This window comes from Lonchura striata, chromosome 8 (genome assembly GCF_050655825.1).
Source record: "Lonchura striata isolate lonStrDom1 chromosome 8, ASM5065582v1, whole genome shotgun sequence".
Taxonomy (NCBI): Eukaryota; Metazoa; Chordata; class Aves; order Passeriformes; family Estrildidae; genus Lonchura; species Lonchura striata.
The window spans coordinates 28931835-28951126 of record NC_140710.1 but is presented as its reverse complement, the minus strand read 5'-3'; the positions used below and the strand labels follow the sequence as shown (position 1 = coordinate 28951126).

Below are 19292 nucleotides of genomic sequence, written 5' to 3'. Positions count from 1 at the left end.
GTTAACAATTAAGTACTTCAAAATACTAAAATTATTACCACACAGCTTCATATAAAGAGGTTTTACCCCTCTCTCGGGGAGGTCTACCGGGTCAGAAATTTTATATTCAAACAACTCAGAACTACATTTCTGTGTGCTGCTTCTTTGAGGAATATGAAGAAGCTTAATGAAATAAAATTCAAAAATATTTCCTGATTCTTTCTCTTTTCTATGAGGACACATGGATTACACTCCTTCCACAAAAACCTGTAACTAAAGAAATTCTGGTTTCAGTTAAGACCACTGCATTAAGCTCCTCTCCACATTTTTATATCAAAGTTCTCATTGGACCTGGGCTATAGTCCCACTTTTTTAGTTCTTCTCAAGCATGAACTCTTTCTATCAGGCTACTTGCTGTATGTACTTAAAGTTTTCCTGCCATGTACCTACTCTAAGGACAGGGCACTTCCCCCACTGCTCCCTCCCAGACAAAAAACCCTCAGTGTAAAAAGAAATTCAGTTTCTGTTTGAGATGAAAAAAGTCAAATGTCTGCATTCTGGTCATTGAAGAATACTGCTATCACCTGATTTTCCTTGAAGCCATGTTGGTTGAAGCAGCACTTCATAAATTGCTCCTTAATCTGAATTTCTAGAAGGAATTATATTTAAGCCTTCCAACTTGGCTTAGTGTTGTCTCTCTAGGCTGCCAGGATATTTTCCTCACTGAAAAAATAGCTAAGCCTCTGTTAAGCACAGCATCAGTAGGAGAATAATTCTGCTATCAAATGAACACCAGGGGATTCCAGTTCCTGTGCTGAAGCCCTACTTGTTTTCTCAGAAAGTCCACTCCAAAACTTCTACCATTAATAGTTCCTCCACACGCTGTAATTAAGTTGCTTCTTCTTGCTCTCACTGGGAACATATTTACTATAACATCCTTCTGCAAGTAAAGCTAACAGGATGTAGATAATCTGATATTTCACTGTCAATAAGAACTCCTCCTTGTTTCATTTTAAAATTTTAAAATAAACTCTATTTGCACATTGTTCCCAAAATAAGCAGTATTTTCTTCCAACAACCATTTGACAAAACTTCATGGGAATTAAAAAGAAAGAAATACACATACATTTTAGCATGAGCTTATTCCATAGCACTTCCAGGGACTAGGGTAAAGAATAAAGAATCCTTCTTAGATAACTAGGTGGGAAAAAAAAGCAATGGATTTATACAGCTGCGCTTCCCTTAATTCTACCTCAAATATTTACACCACCGTGGCTAAGTCAAAGTATAAAATGGAGAAGTGAGTCAAAAAGTAATAAACAGCCTAATAATTAAACAGTAGCTGTCTAAGGAATAAGAATTTACTGTAAAGCAAAAAATAAATATTTCCTCAACCTGAGGTTGGCCAGCACCTTAATTTGGAGCTCATGTCCCCAAGCATTCTCTTTCTTTCCTTCAGCTTCACCAGCCTCCCCTTTCCACTGCCACTGCACCACTAATAGATGCCTCCCCCACAAATTGTGCCCTGTGTGCTCAAAACCACACTTCTCCCTGGGATGAAAATGGGGAGCATTCACTGCTACCACGCTGACCCTGGACACACAAGGGCCCCCCCAGCAGGGCCAGACACCACGGGGCAAGCCTGGCACCAGCTTGGCTGTGGCTTCCAGCCCAGCAATAAAGAACTGAGCAGTGACCAGCCTAAAAGCAGGTCTTTAAATCAGAGATGGTCTCCTTACTAGTTACATCTACAAAGCTGACCATTGAATCCTTAAATGTGTCCTACTTCATACTCATTGAATAGGATTCTTCTTCCCCAAAATCTATGCAACACTCAGGTATTCAGTACATCCCCTGGAAGCTTTCTGTAAGCTGAAAGGTGATAAAGCAAACTATAAATTTCCAACAGCAGCAGGGCCTGAAGATCTCACTCATTTCTGTAACTCAGCTCTTTCTAAAGCAGTCTTCAACCTTAGGAAGAATTAAAACCACCCAGCTGCTACACAAGGTTATAACTGTCTCTTACACCTCTACGACAAGAAGAATTTCCATTACTGTTCTAACTGGCCCCCTTGAAGGGCTGGGAGAGTTTTGCTTATGAGACAAAGGACCACTGCATGAAACAGCACTTCTCCTGTGTACTCAGGACAGTGTTAGATAACTGCCAAAGGGGAGAATATGGAAATAAAATCACCAAAAATATCTGCACTCAGGTTTCTCTTTGGCTTGGCAGCAGCTTCTTGAAAATACAGCATTATAAGCAATAGTTTTGTTGTCCAACTCGTCTCTTACCCACTAAATGACTAAACAGAGTTTTGAAATTATAATGTCTTTGAGACAGTGGGAACTGAAAATACATCTGTGTCTCTCAGTGGTACTGAAATCACTAGCATGGATCTTATTTCCAGCGTATCTCAAACTTAATTATCTTTCAGATTTTTGTTCTTCTTCCTCCAGCATAATTGTACTTCTCCCATGTGTGCACAGGGACCCGTTCTGATCAAAATGCAACAGATCACACAAGGTACAGGATGGTTCTTCACAATGTCAATGCTGACTTGATCAGTGAATTCCTACCTTTACACTACCTCTGTACAGGAACTCTTTTCCATTGGAGCCATTTCCTAACCATTATTTAGACAGCTGTCTAACTACCTCTTTTGCAGCAACTTAATTTTATTGCTGTTTTACTGGCTTTTTCACATTATCTTTCCTCTCAATCAATAAGCTACTTAGGTAGCCCACAAATTATTTCATCACTTGCCCACTTCAAAATAAATTACATTCTTTTAAGCAGTATTCACTCAGCTGTCACAGAGACATGTCTGCAGCCTGCACTGCATCCATTTTATAAGAGCTATCACTAAATGAAAAGCTTTCTCATACTTTGAAAAAGCAACTGGCAGCATATCCATGTCCAACCCAAGAGGTACTACCCACCACCAGGAAACCTCACTCACTTTTGCATCCTCAAGAGTTCAGCCCTACTGCATCATTCTGGTGGCCTTCACCTCCACACTGAAACCCAGATGAAGATTTTACACCTCTGTTATAGCAGGATCAAACCCAGGAAGGGTAAGGAAGTGGCCAAGAAAATAAAAACAAGGGTCAAGGATACTTTTCCTCCAGGGTACCTAAGTTTTTTACAAACTTACTTATTTCTACAACCTTCAGGGAGAATGAACAGAAAAATAGAGCATTCAAAGCAAAAAGTTGCTACTGGAAAAGCAGATATGTGTGCCCGGGGAAACAAACATTAACAAAGAAGTGCAGCTGTGTAAAGAAACACTGAAAAAGAAACGAAATCAATTATTTCCCTGCCAAAGGACTGAATACTGATGATTTTGTTCAATTGCTCAGAATTTTACATGCAAGGCGTTTCATATTGATTTACAGTAAATCAAATCTGGTATGAAGAACTAGATAGTTTAAAAGGAAAAAGGTTAAAAGCAAAAAAGCAAAAATGTTTCTTTTGAGGGACCGAGAAAACAGCAAAATTATACTTCGTAATAGAAACCAAAAATACAGGCACAGCTTCATAACTGTAATGTGAAATGCTTAATTAAAAGATTCCTGTTGGTGAGTAGAACTCTACCCACTTTGAGGCATAACATGAAAACAGGAAAAACACTGGATTTGAATACAGATTTTTTTCTAACCAAGATTTGTTAAGTGGGTAACATTTAGAACACGCGGAGTCAAAGGTTGCTGCATTTGAGAGACGAAGGATTAGATGGCGGAGCAAAAAAATTATGAAATGTGATTCTATGACAAGGCACCTCTGTATATTCTGCTGTCCAAGGGAGTGACAGCAGCTCCACAGAGACTGACTGATCTATTCTGCTGCCCAACAGCATCTACCACTGGTAAATAGTAGAGCCATTCAACAAACTCATTCTGGACTGAATGCATAATTCCACTGGAATTCATGTCTCTAGCTCCAGATTCCCTAAGTACTTAGATTTACTTTATGTACAGGAATCATAAGATAAAACTGGAAGGATAGCCAGCCCCAAAAAATACCTTCCCATGGAAAGTAGGTGATGCATTGCCCAGCTGTTCCTGACAATGGTGCAAGGAAGAGGCCCAAACCACATGACTTGAGCTTCAGTCTGGAATAAATCCCATAATTAATTACGATCCTTAGCCAAGAAGATTTTAAAGTGTAAGTACCACTTCATAATCCAGCTGCTTTAAATTTTCACTGTTCTCATTAAAATCAATTGAGCCATTAATAATTAACTGAAATAGTTATTAACAATTACAAACCAGAACAAACTAAATGGGAATATTTTGTGACATGTATTACTCCATATCAATAATCTCCCCAGGACAACTCCTCATGAATCTCATCACTTGAACTGGAAGCACATTAAGAGCTTAGCAATCTTTCTAGTAACATACTTGAATCACTTAGAGGGACCATCTGTTGTCCTCACCTCTACGGGGAGTAAAAACAAAACAAAACAATCACCAACTATTTTGGTTAAACATCTCATTATTCTGTGCAGCCAAAAGAAGAAAACTAGGAAAGTTTCCTAGGGCAAGAACCAGCAGAGTGCAGAATTAAAATGGCTCCAGAAAAAAAAACCAAGTACGAATCAATTATAGCCCTGCAACTAAAACAGGCATGTCAGAATTAAGCTGCATCACATAAATAAAGAATCTCTGGTCTATGCTACATATAAGAGTATGAAAAATATCTGGAGAGCAGAGCCCAAAATGATCACTTAATTTCAAACACAATAGAGACAATGAAGAACTAAAGAACCTTTTTTGAAATCCCATGGATGACAGAAATTAGGCAAAAAAAGTGCAGAAATAGAGAAGCAGAGGAAAAGCTGCAAAGGAGATTCACACACAGTGTAATTAGAATTCCTGGACTTGCTTACCGCATATTCCTCTGGTGTAACCTTTAGAACATCAAATACCACTGCATCAAAACTCTTCTTCAGTTCAGCTGAACCCTTGTCACTCAAGGACTCAGAGCTGCTACTTTTCTGCAGAAACAAAAAAAAAACAAAAAAACCACTGAGGATGTTTTGGACCTATCTTCTTTTTTTCCTTCATTTTTTTTACACTCCCAAAAGCAAAATTTCTGTCCAAACGTCATTGTTCACATAACTTTTCTATTGGGTAAATTATCAATTCAAATTCAGTCACAGAACAGACTTTTTCTTGATGTGGATTGCAAAAAAAATCAGACCCTCAAAGTGACATCTGGATTTCTATGGATTTCCTTCTAGCTGAAGGAGGGCAGGGTTAGATTAGATTTTAGGAAGAAGTTCCTTGCTGTGAGGATGGGAAGGGCCTGGCACAGGGAGCCCAGGGAATCTGTGGCTGCCCCATCCATGGAAGTGTCCAAGGCCAGGCTGGATGGGGCTTGGAGCAACCTGGGATAGTGGAAGGTGTCCCTGCTCATGGCAGGGGGTGGCACTGCATGGGCTTTACCATCCCTTCCAATGCCAGTAATTCCACAATTTCAAAGGAATTCCTCAAAACACAGTACTTACATTTCAATGCATAATTAAATTCCAATTTTATGGACAGGAAAGGTAATAACAGCAACTATGTCAATAAAAGCAATACAGTCACACTGAATTTCAAACACAACAAAATACCACAAAGGTAAGGGAAAAGACAGGGTCTGCCCCAAGGCAGTTATAGTTACCAATTCTCTTCCTCTTTCTCTTAAAAACATGGAAGCTTACAAAAATTACACTGATCTACAAGTGTTCCCGTTGAAGACATTTAGCAGAAGGAATTTTAGTGTTGTTTTTAAATTACAGTATTCACATTTGCAAAAAATAGCAGATCCTAGGATATCATTCTATGAACATTTATCTACAAAATAAAGATTTTACTTCCCTGCAAAATGCAAATGTGGCTCAAAAAATAAACACTTCATATTGGCTTCATATGTTTCATATACAGTTTTTACATTAAAGCAATACATCTGTGTTATGAGCAATCACTTCCTCTAGCACAGAGATGCAGACCTACATTCTATTTATTAATTCCTGAAGCTGTGTCAGGGGAAGTTAGGCTTGGGTATCAGGAAAAAGCTCTTCCCTTAGAGGGTGGGTGGGCACTGCCCAGGCTCCCCAGGGAATGGGCACAGCCCCGAGGCTGCCAGAGCTCCAGGAGGGTTTGGGCAATGCTCCCAAGGATGCACAGGGTGGGATTGTTGGGGTGGCCAACACAATCAAGGCCCTTTCTGACAGTCCGTGCCATTTCACTGCTAATGTTGCAACACCCTCTCAAGACTGTGGACATGGGTCCTTGAGAATTCAGCCAGTTGAAATAAACTCATGTCCATTTTCAAGCAATTTTGTTGTAAGGACACATTATAAAGAAAATGCTTATTTAATAATGATGTCCACTTTTATTTAGATTCTGACATTACAATCTCTCTGAAAAATTTGGCTTTGAAAACACCACCAAAAGCTCCAAACCAGACACATATTTTCAGTAATCAGTATGCTTACAGAAACATTTCAGTTACAAGTCCTCTTCCCTACTTCTTAGCCAAGATAGAAAAATAATACCGCTTGCTTAAAGTAAATTAGTGTAATTTTGCCAGAATACATTTCACTCAATTTTATCAGACATCACATAAACATTCAAGACTATTTTGCTGAGTACAGAAGTTACTTTCCTCCAAGAAAATGTTTCAGGTGCACGCCAAAAAACAGTCAATGATTCATGAAGCAATTATAAGGGGAGCACAAGAATCTATATAAAAACAAACAACGATCTTCAAGACTGATGCCAAATTTCTTGACAATAGTTGTGAAATGGTGGTGGAGATTATTTGGTTCCTTTTGGTAACACAAGACTCCAATTTTCCTTTCAACTTGTATGTGGTACTCTCCATTTCCATATGCAAGTGCATACCACACACAGCTGCTATCAAAACTCATCTGTAAACATGTAAATAAAACATCTTTGGTACAGGACAGAGATTCGTGGAAGAAACCATCTACAGTCAGGACTTTGTGGCTCTCATCCCTATTGACTTTGTAGTGTTCTAATTTCAGCCCAAGCCTCTTCCTTAACAAGCAGATGACAAATAGAAAATTACATTAATTTCAAACTAAGAGGCATCAGCAGATGAGGCCAATCTCCATTGCTTGGCTGATGCACACACTTGGCTCACAAGCTGCTCATTTCTAGAGGGCAGAAGCTTTGATGGGCAGGAGGGACCCCCACCTATGCCAGAATATAGTCCAAGAGACAAAGAGAACAATTTTATTCCACTGCTGCTGTGTCAGACTGCCCCTCAGTACACACATACAAGTACCTGTCAAAGAAAAGAACATTTCCCACCGGCCTTGCCAAGCCAGCTTAATGTGCTAAGAGTGTCTATTCTTGTTAAAACTTGAAAAGCTTCCTTGTCTAGATGTGATGGAAGAGAACATGGAAAAAATCAGCTTTGGCTATGGTATACGCAAGTTCATGCTCTATTTTGGTATGCCAAGTTCGGGACTTTACATTTTATTCACACTAAACTGGAGTGTATGAAACCAACCTACAGAACCAGAATCTGCTGGATGACAGCTGTTAGAAGAAAAACTCACATTTTAGTGCACTTAAAGTAAAAATTGAGTACACAGTTACCCAGTAACTGAGGTTTCCAATCCTTACCTCTGAAGCAGTAGCTGCAATGTTAACACCACTGGACTGTCCGTTCATTAGCTCCATACTGCCCACACCATTAATCTTCGGCCCTACATTTACAGCAGCAGGATCATCTCCAAGGCAATCCAATAACCATTCCTACAAAGAGCAAAAAGGTATCAGAATCCACTTTCTGCAGGGGTTTTAATCAAGATTCAGTGCCTAAAATCCTTAAAAAAAATAAAGGACTTCCAAAATGGCTACACCTCTCTGAGGTCCAGACTTTAGATTCTAACCTGTATTTTAAAATTACCTACTTAAAACCAGCATAAAAAAATGAAGCTTCCATTAAGATCCATCAGTTACTGGCAGTATTGACATACCATATTATTTTCCCCTATTGTTTTCTCTCTTCTCCAGGAATCAATATGCAAACATATGCAGTAGCCCTAACAAATTGAAGTCTGCAACGTCAGTTCAAATACTATGCTTTTCCTTTTATTAGCAGCTTTAAAATTATATTCCAGTATATATATTAAATCCATTAGGTAACTTCAAGGTATTATCCAATCTCTTCCTATCTTATAGGATTCTTCACCAGCTTCAAGCAAAAATTATAACATTAAAAGCAATTAAAACTACAAATGGAATTTATACTTTTCTCCACTAATGACCCAAGCTATTTCTTAGTAAAAAAAAAACTTCTAACAGAAAAACACACAAAGGAAAACTCCACACACTGACTTTTAATGCATCTTTGCAGAAATACTATGAGTTTCATTTCTGCAGAGAAAAGGCTGCAAAGAAATGGAAGCCTTTGGCATTCACTATAAAAGCAGTAAGACTACCCAACCACAGTATTACAGAGTAAAAATTAGTTTGTGTTTAAATTAATGAGGTGTTAGTGCCCTCTAGTGTGAAAACGATTATAAATCAGCTTCCATGGATCTATGTCTATAACACATGTGACTGCTTACAAAGTTGCTGCTGTTTATTAAATTCACTTTTGGTTTGTAGTTTAATTTGGAGCTATTGCATAGTCTGAAAACAAATGGAGAGTGACAGGTAACTGGGTAATTCCACATGATAAAACAGTTTTACAGCAGCTCACACTTCATGCCTGTAAGGAGTGAAATAAAATAATCTGAAAAGCTGTATCTCCAAGTGACCTAAACCAAGACTGCCAGACAAACAAGCCTGGAAGGCAAGAAATGGCAATATTTAAATAAGAAAATATTCTTTATAAAAGCAATATTTAAGCAATAAAATATCCTCAAAATTTAAAGTGCCACCATAAGAATGCAATACAGAAAGGAAAGCAATAATAGAGAGCAATGTGGCAAATGTCAGTCAAACACTACAGCTTCCAGGTATTTCTAAGTATTACCAGTCCCACCTGAGCTGTGTTTCTGCACTTCAGGACAGCCACCCACATTCTACCCTTTGTTGTTTTGCAAAAACTGACAGAACTAAAACAGAGGATGCTACATTTCACTTTAATGTTGCACTCCCAGTCCGTGTGCTTTAATTAACACTGATTGCTCCACTGAAAATGCATTCAACTGCACTTAAGCTTTAAGTTACAGACCATATAAAGGAAAAAAATCTCATCTCTGGCTTCTGAGTGTCACTGCTGTCCTGTCCTTCCCCATCTCAATTACCCTTCAGATGGTCTTGTGGAATATTGCCAATTGCACAGCTCCCCAATGCCTCTCTCTTGCAGCTTTTTCATTTACTGAAAAGCTCAGAAATAAAACTCTGATATATTACAAGTTTCATTTATGTAGTGATAATAAAGGACAGAGGTATCACATCTTCAACATCTGTTTCAGGCCCCCCACATGCTCAAAATAGTACATTTATCCCAAAGTAATCTCCTATGCTGAAAAACCCCTACCCTTTAAAAATGTAGGGATTTTTTTTAACCACTGTATTTTTAAGGAAAGTTGACACTTTTTCTTTGTCTAATACAGTTATGGAGAGTATGACAAAATTGTGTAATCTCAAATTAAGGTTAAATATCTGACCCTTGGCTCACATCAGCTTCAATTGTTCCCCTTCCCATATTAATGGGAGGCAAAAACGGAAAGAATTGGGGATGGCCTTCTCTGCAAGGAAAAATAAAAACCTGAGCCCTGGGGGCTTTTTTTGTGGCGGTATTTGGATGGTGCTAATTAAAAGAAATTACAGCTATCACAGAAACCTATGGAGTTGGCAGCTCAGCCTCACATCAACAAGAGCAAACAGATTTCTCTATCAGCAAATGCTGAAGCCCAGTTTCCTCAATGACTCCTCTCACATAACCCACAGCCACTCACAGGAACGTCCTCCCCGAATTTCCTGACAGACTTTCCACCTCACAGGATCTGCCTGGAAGGGACAGGAGTGCTGCACACTGATCCAGGTTTTCCTTTTCTACCTGGTTACTGTGGTAAGAGCTGAGAGAACTCTGACTCTTAGGTAGGTGTGGGACACCATGCTGAGAATTTTTAATAAACAGAAAATCACTGAGGAAAAAACCCTCCATGCAAAGGAAACTGAGTTTACAAAATATAATATCTGCCATCAAGTTGTATCCTAACAAAGCTGTCAACACAATGATAATTTTGTGTCCATTGCTGCATTACAAGCATATACCTGAATACATTTATACTTTTTCACAATCTATGGACAAACTAAGGAGCTGAATTAGTACTGAACTGCTATAAATACGTATTTATCAACTTTAAAGTACCAGAATTTGCAATCTTCACAATGTTCTCATGTCGAGCAGCTTTCAAAAGTACATCACCACTTCCCTAATAGGAACAGTCACAGCAACAGTTTTGGTTAATGTCCCCCTTGAGACAAATATTGAAAAAATCCTCACACTGGAATAACTAAATCATTTGCTTCCGATACTATCCTTCTGCTCAACACCAAAATAATCTGTGAACAGCAATACCAGAAAGTGATCAAGAGCAGAGAAGTTCACAGCAGCAGCTGGGTCTGTGGAATGACTGTCACCACACTGCAACAGTGAGTCACAGTGTTCACTGCCTACCTTGTATATCCAATTACCAAAACTGAATTACACTGAGTAATCTGAACTTCCAGTCAGTTTCTCCTTTCCAATTCAATAAATGTCTTTGTGCTCAGAAATTAATTACATGTGGAACTAAGAGTGTTTCCTATGATGCACAAAACACCTAAGCATTTATGCCAGCCTGAAGCCTTGACACACTGTGTGGTATCTTCCTACCATGCCATTCATACTGTACAGTAGAAAGCAAACTAAAATACTGATACAATGATTCATCACACCCAAACAATGAAAATATCTCGACTATTGTTGTAGTTTAGCCCCAGCCAGCAATTCAGCCCCATGCAGCCACTCACTCACTCCCCCACAGTAGATGGGGGAGAGAATCAGCAGAATAGAAGAGAAAAATCTCATGGGTTGAGAAGCAGACAGCTCAGTAAGGAAAGCAAAACCTGTGTGCTCAAGCAAAGCAAGGAATTCATTCACTGCTTCCCAGGAGCAGGCAGGTGTTCAGCCAGCCCTTGGAAAGCAGGGCTCCATCCTGTGTAACAGTGACTTGGAAAGGCAAAAGCCACTCCAAAGCCCTTCCACCTTCTTCCTTCAGATTTATAATATTATATTTATGGCCTAGAATAACCCTGTTGGGTTCAGCTGTCCTGGCTATACCCTCTCCCAACTTGTTGTGCACCCCAGCCTCTTTGCTGGTGGGATGAGGAGCAGGAAAGGCCTTGACTCTGTGTAAACCCTGCTCAGAGTAGCCAAAATATTGCTGTGGTATCAACGTTGTTCTCGGCACAAATGCAAAACACAGTCCCACACTAGATACTGTGGAGAAAATTAACTTTATCCCAAGGCAAAACCAGCACAGCTAAGCAGGGTCTGTTGCCTTCAGTGAGTTTTTCTGCAAATTCACACAAGGCTGTGCTGCTGATCATTCCCATACATTCCCTGACCTGCAGATCCCCACAAAGGGAAGGCAGCTTGGGGAGGATGAGCAAGGGCAGCAGCAGGGTGTGTCCAAGCACAGCTGCTGCAGAGCCAGCCTGATCTCAGCACAAAGGGGAGCAGATTTGCTTCAGATCAACAGCTCTGTCAGACCTACTGATGCACCCCAGCTGAGTGCATCACCTGGTGCTGGAAATGCTTCTCCCCGAGCTCTTTGTGCCAAGTGCCTGTCTCCCAGGGTTAGCTACAGCACGGGGCAGCTGAGATGCAGCTCTACAAAACCACAGAGCCAAGGGATTTCAGAGAACCTCAGCTGGCTTCAACCCACCTATTCCTTCCTGGTGTCGCCAGCATCGTGGCAGTGAGCACACTCCAGATCACACGTGGGCATCTCACTGGCATTGTGCTGAAACTGTATACTGCAATTGCTGGAGTTTGCCAAGTTGAATTTGCATATATATTGTGATTTCTGTGTATTTTGTATCATACACGCTGCTAAAACAGAAATGCTCTGAAACATCAGCTGTATCAAATGGTTAATCTAGCATTAAGCATTACACCCTCCATGTGTGGGATATCTGAAAGAACCTGAGTAGAGAGTACTTGTCTCTCACAGATGTCTAACACAACACTTACACCTGACTCCCTTCCACAGATGTTCTTGGCTCAGTTTGGGTCAAACTCTGTCCCAAAAATACTGTACAAACAGCATTTTAAAAGACAACCCTAAAATCACATTTGAAACTTCCTGCCCAGAACAGTACAAAAGCTTTGAGGAAACAATGAAGTTCTAGGAATGGCTCAAGAGTCAAGATGACCAATATCCTCTTTGTTCTTATTCATAATATCAGTACAAAGTGTCATTTGTTTTCATCACAGATCTCCATTAAGAAAACAAAAGTGCCTTGTATGGATCATCATTAACTATAAATGCAGAACCACTACCAAAGACTTTGGGGACCAAAAAAATCTATTCCAGACACAATGAACCTGAGCTTCCTCATCCTGTGGAAGAGTGCAAGAAAACTGTAGTTTAAAAGGTAAAATATGAGACAACTGCTAAGAACCAACACAACCCACAACAAAAAAACCTTAAGAAAACAAACACACTAAAAAATAGCAAAGCACACACTCCACACCTAAAGACCCCAAACGAACATAAAAGCCTCACAATGAAGCAGACAGTCACCAGGGAACAGGCAAAGAACAAAGAAAAAACAAACTGCACCTTCCAAATTATATCCTTCAGTTTCACATTCCAGCCACCAAAGCAGAAACCCACCCAGGTTACTGCATTGTACAAATAAAGACAGTATGTAAATAGTCTTAAAGAAGAGAAATTACAATTACCTAAAGCCACACTTTAATTCAGTTTTCAGTAAGCATGATGATATTAAGATAGTAAAACTGATAAAAATAGTAACTTCCACAAAAGACAAAATAAAAACTCAAGCAACTTAATACTACTGCATTACCCTGAAGGAAATTTATCATTAAAAATAATAAAATCCCAGACTTACAATCTCACACACCATGAAATCTCCAGATGTGTAAATCTTGGCAAAGCACGGCCTAATTTACCACTAGTGAAGACTGCGATAAAAGAGAGAAGACACGCATTGGGTAGAGACCTGACAAAAAAAGATAGGGGAGCATAATTTCAAAATACCAGATTACTAAGAGTTATTAAATAGGCAAAACCACTACAAATATTAGGAAAAAAGCATTTAGAAATACAGGAAACAAGTGTAATACAGGGGAAATAAAACTATCTGATGAACAGAAGAATGAAAAAAAAAAAAAAGGCTAATCACTAAAGGACTCTTGTAAGCTGACTCCTGTAAAATTTCTGCTGGGAATTTCAGCTGGAAATGATGCCACTAAAGTTTTAAGCATGAAGCAGCCACATGAGACCCAGGTATTTGCATTAGTTATGAAACAATACTACCTGCAAAACATTGCAAAAGAGACACTGATGCTGTACTCTCTGCAGTTCTGGTCACCTTGTTTCCAAAAAATTTTTTCCATGAAATGCATGCACAGAAGGGCTTGTAGGTATTCTGAAGGCAGTGAAACTTCTTTTCTAAGTGGAACTGATGGGACTTCAGCTTGCTTATGGTATCTGAGACCTGCATGAGGACACGCCATATATTTAACTATCAGTAAGATAAACCAGAAGTATATAAAGCAGATGAACCAGAAGAATAAAACGCAAATTTATGCTCAAAATCTGAGTAACAGCAATTGAGTTCTTGAACAGTTTTCAGACACCACCACTAATAGCAAATATCTCACAGCTGCTTAAGTTCATGCTGGACTCCTTCCTGATGGAAACAGTACCACAGGGTGCTGCAGGAGCAGCACAGCTGACCCAGTGACACAGACTCCTGCTGGAAACTCAAAGCACTTCTGTGCTCACACAGCTCACTTCTGTCACACATACATTCTTTCCCCAAGCATCTGTTGCACAACAGTCACTGCAGTATCAGCTGGTTAAGCTCCAAGACAGATGAAATTAGAATCCATGGAATAGCAAAGGGAACAAAAAATTCTTTCATTAGGTTTGACACTGAAGTTTAAAATAAAAAAAGAAGCTTCATTTAAATGTGTTCATTTAAATTTAAATTCTCTTTTTCTACCTTAAAAATGGCATTACCTGTCAATTAGGTAAAATTATTATTCTTTAAGAAGACACTACTCACAGAGCACTTCCACTATAATTTGTTCTGAATAAATCCTATTGCTGCTTTTATGCACCTCATTCCCCAACTTTGGGAATGAAAGGAGGCTGGGGGAGAAATAAAGGAAGAGAGATAACAACAAGGCTCTGCCTCATTCATATCTTGGTTTTCAGCTATCTAGGCCTCTTCTCTGTGGTTCTCCAGTACCCACGCTCTCCTTTTAATCTCAAGAACTGGTACAACTTGTAGCTCCCATGTCCTAGGATGAGATAAAGAAAGAAAAACCAAAACTGAAAGCCAGAATATCCTTCTCCAGGGCACAAGTTACTAATTTATCAAATCCTATTACAAAATTCAAACCACCACCTCAGTCTTTCACCAACTTGCAACAACAATCAAGAGGTTCAGCTAAAAATGGAAATTTTTCCAGGTTAGTTACACACAAATAGGAAGAAGATACTTACCACTCTGACTTCCACCACTCAAAAGCAGCTTTCCTCAGTGGATCAACTCAGGGCCAAGACTTAAATGGGAGATATTCTAGCAGAAGGCAACAAATTTGAGTATGAGAACTGGTACACAGCTGCAAGCAGTGGCAGATCCAGGCTCTCACAAAGGCACAAATCAAGCAGAAGGAAAGGGATCATTGCAGGCAACAAATGGAGTAAGCCAAAAATGTGAACACGTGTACAAGCTATTTAGGTTTAGCCTGAGGTTGTGAGAGGTTGGCTTTCTGCTACTAAAAGGCCTCTCCAGCAGTGTCTGAGTGTTAAAAGACAAAACGTAGGCACACTAAGACAATAACTGCACAAAACCTGAAGAACTTTCTGTTCACAAGCTGCTTACAAATCATCAGGTCCCTGGTGCTTCTTCCTTCAGAGATCACCAAGAAGCCTCTGTTTGTAGTTCTTGAGAAAAGTGCATAGAACAAAGCTTTAACCCTTTGGATCTGCTTATTACTTTGTAATTGCTACCAGAAGAATGAAACTCTGAATTGATGAGACACAGTTTGGCTCCCCTCCCATATGCCAAAAGAGTAAGCAGTAGGAACTCTTTTAGCACAGAAAGTACATCAAAAGTGTAAGGTTCTACCTTCATCATCTCCCTCCCACAACTAAAGCCAGCCCAAAGTTTAACCTCTTTGAGCAAAATTTGTTTTCATCCTGAAGAAGAAATCCAGGTTTGCTCAGTAAGGAACCAGAGGAGAATCTCTCTTTGCCCCAAAAACACAACAGGAGAAAATATAACCTAGAGACATTTGTGAAGGAAATAATTATTTTCAAGAATAAGTAGAAAGATTGCAAAGAAAATAAATAGGATTTAAACTAGGAGCAAATATTTTTAATTAATTAGGCAGTTCCATAAGATGATGATCTTTCCCCAACTGGATTTTCAAGACCTCCACCAGTTAGCCATACAGTTGTCAGTTTTGTTTGCAAACAAGAGGAGCAATAAATTATTAATGTCCCCTTGATTAACTGATGCTCAGTTTGCAAAGTGCTGCTCTGGCTAAGAAGTGCAGGTACGAAATCAGTGGACTTAATAAAGGAAGAACACATCTGTGGACACCATTCTGAACAGGGAAACCATACTTAAGAGCATGCAACAGTGGAGCACTGAATGCTGCTAACATGGACTTCAGGATCAAAAAACTATTTTCAGAAGTAGTTAGATCCAGTTTTGCTTTGTTTGAGGATAATACAAGCAACACATGAATAGGGAAGAATTATTAAGACTGTGCATCTGCAAAAATGTCACATCTTACAGTGAAAAGTCTCTAGAACTGCCTTCTATATTCCTAACTTTTTATTATTATTTTCAATAAGGCAGCACAAAAAAATTCAGCAGAAGGCAGACATGAAGAAAATCATTGTAATGATCTGCAAATGGATCTATGCAGGAGATGCATGCCTTCTCTCAGAACAAAAAGTGCTTCACAGACAAAAGATTTGGGAAAAATATTTATATATAATTTTATGTACAATGGCACAATTGTAAGTTCTGCGACAGGAATGACAACTGACAGCCTGAGTTTTGTTACTGCAAACAGACTACAGGAACTCTGACACCAGAAATCACCAGCCTCACATGCCAAAAGCACATATAAGAAAAAAAACTGACAAAAACTAACCCTGAGGATCCACACTGAATTTCCTGTGTAAACCTACATATCACACAGGGATGTAAAGAAAACTCAAATTTCCATGCCTACTCCTGGAGGCATTATGTGCTAGAGTCAAAACTGCAAACATCCAAACCAAAACTAAAATGACCAAACTATCCTAGGACAGATTTTTAACAAGAGGGAAGTAAGAAAATCCCAACTTGCTGAGTAACAGTCTCCAAATCCACAGAATTAAGGACTTGGTATATCCAACAGCCTTGGCTGCACCCTTGCTTTGTACAGTAAGGCAAGAAAGATTGACAGTTAAGGAAAAGAAGTCAAAACTCCTCCTCTGTTGAACACCTGGTTTTTCCACTCAGAAGAAAATACTGTTGAGAGAACATTTCACTGTATTTCCTTATTAAGCCACTAATAAACACTAAGGACCTTTCTCGAAGAGGACACACAATATCTTAGTCTGGTTTGAAATTCAGCTTTCAGAGAGATGAGTACAGCCTTTATCAGTAAAACCTGGGATAGCAACATTTCAGCAATGTTCCCTATAATTATTCTTTTCTGAACATCATGCATTGATATGCACCGTTGCTATAGAAATGGTGCTAACAGGAAAAAATCTACCAGCCTATGAATTGCCTGTTTGGTATGATGACTACTGGGGAAAACTACAACAGACATCTGGGGAAGAGAGCTGCATCTTCTGCCTGTGTCACCATCCCTGTATTCATTTATGGAAGTGTGTCAAGCCCAGGGTAGACAGCTTCAACAAGCAAACAATACACAAACCAGTTTCTTATCAATCTGAGCATGCACCTCTTTTCCATATTTCTGTCTCCCTTTGGAAGGGCCTCAGTAAATCAATCAACTCAGGAGAGAACAGATCAAGACCCAAATACCCATCATTTAATGTTAAATACCTTTCTCTACCCAAGATCAGTCAGCAACCAGTGACCAAAGCATCTGCCTTAAAACATGAAAGAAACCAAGTTCCATAGAAACCCAGACACCAAGTTAATTCAAATACAGGACTCCAACAGTCAGATGGCTTGACCATTTATCAGTGACCCACTCAAAGTGCCTGAAACTGTTGACCAAGAATATGTTTGCTTCAACTGAAATAATTCAGACTGAATGTTTTCATGAAGGAGAACAGTGTATTTTTAAGATGGTATCAGACTTTTTTTCTTGTTATCAAAATAGAAACACATAGTAGACCACAGGGCATTGGTGTCTCTTCAGACACTCAGGGTAGACAGGAATTTATTTGAAGGTCTGAAGTTCTGGCAAACCCATTTATTGTTTGTTCACTAACAACAGCAGTCTAATCACCAGACAAATCTCAATTTGATTTCAGGTAAATGGGCAGTATAAATGAGAGCCCTGCTGGAGCCACTTCTAAGCCATCTATCTACATTATTGATGAAAGGATCTGCCCTAAAGAGGGAATGACATAATAAATATCTACAGAACTTGTGTAACTGATGTAGAATACAATGCTTTCCAAAAGACATCAAAAAGACACAGATGTAGCAGCACAAGCACTAATTTGAAGAGCACAGCTGGCAAAGAGTAAGAACCAGCTATACAAAATCATTTGTATACCTCTAAGGGCAGTAAAAGCAAGACTTAAATTCTTGTTACAAAACCAAGAGAAAGACACTGCAGGGGTGAGATTAATGACATGCCTTCGATACAGACTGTCAAGAAGGATTTTTAAGATTATTCCAGCACTATGAATGCAGCACAGTATGTTCACAAGTGATATCCTACCCAGCTATTTGGATATTTGAGCTGTTCAGTGGATGACTGGATAATTATCACTCAAACATATCCTTAAGCTTATGAAACACAGCTGTGTCCATTTCTGCCAAATCAATGAAAGCAGACATTAAAGACTGATTTAAGTACAAATATGTGCAAACTGGAAACTTGGGTCCAAGAGTAATGACAGAGGTATTCTGTACACAATATAGTTGTGATGAATTTGAAGGAAAATGGCGTTTTGAATGAAAACTACTGGTTTACAGCAGATAACACTTTCCTTTCGAGGAAACCATGCCATTTAACATTTCATATAACTAAAAAGAGGATTATATTCAACTCTTTGCTAATCTTTTAACTGCTAAAAACTAAACCTAGAATGCTATAATGCAAGAAAGTCCATGGCATGACAGGGCAAGCTACCACAAGTAGGGATATGAAACCCATTGTCATGGGACCACGAAGCGATGGTTACTTTATCTTTAAAAAGCTTACTGATTAGAACCTTTCAAAAGAATCCCCGACCTGCTACTTCAAAAATACTAATAGCCAAAATCTCTGATCTTAGCAAAATGTTTGGAAAATGCTTTGCTTTCCTTTCCAGGCTCACCAAAACCATCTCAGTGATAAAGCAGTACAAAGCTCAGGGAAACCACAATTAGAACTAAAGCAAAGATCCTCAGACATCTATCAGGTAAGGATTCCTGTACCCTGGCAGGAATTCTGTCCCAGATTTTGCATGGTTTTTTCCCTTCTTCTGCAGAGAGGACATATTTTAGTCCAGAATAACCAACGACACTGGCTTTTTCTAAAGCAACAGACATTGGCCATTCTGGGCAAACCAATGGAAGCTATTTCTTCACCTCATCTAAAGGAAAATGCAACACTTCTTTGAGCCCTGCCATGCCCTGTATTGCTGCCTTAAACCAAAAATCCAGTCACATAAACATGTAGCTTACCTAAGACAAGCATTTTTGCTCTCATGCAAGATTCACCTTGAATAGGAGGAAAAAACATGAAAGAAATGCCCATGACTAACACAGAGAACTGAAAGGGTCTGAGCAATTGTTTCTAAGTATTCGGAATGAGTAGCCCAAGTTAGAGTTTGGACAAGGATTTGATACTGCTTTGTCATTAAACTGTCCTTGTTCTGGAGGTACAA

At 39.2% G+C, this 19292-nt stretch overlaps 1 protein-coding gene across 9 annotated transcripts in view; it reads right to left on the bottom strand.

Moving 5' to 3' along the window:
- The window catches only part of RALGPS2 (Ral GEF with PH domain and SH3 binding motif 2), a 113820-nt gene that overhangs the window by 83142 nt on the left and 11386 nt on the right, over positions 1-19292 (bottom strand). For 8 of the 9 annotated variants that reach the window (XM_085586683.1, XM_085586688.1, XM_085586682.1 and 5 more), the window contains 2 exons: positions 7627-7758; positions 4872-4979 (listed from right to left, as the gene is read on the bottom strand). In XM_085586683.1, coding sequence (XP_085442809.1) covers positions 4872-4979; positions 7627-7683 — 165 coding nt within the window. In that variant the 5' untranslated portion in view covers positions 7684-7758. Of the gene's footprint in view, positions 1-4871; positions 4980-7626; positions 7759-14711; positions 16236-19292 lie in introns of those variants that run through there. The other variant, XM_085586685.1, reaches the window with a different exon arrangement.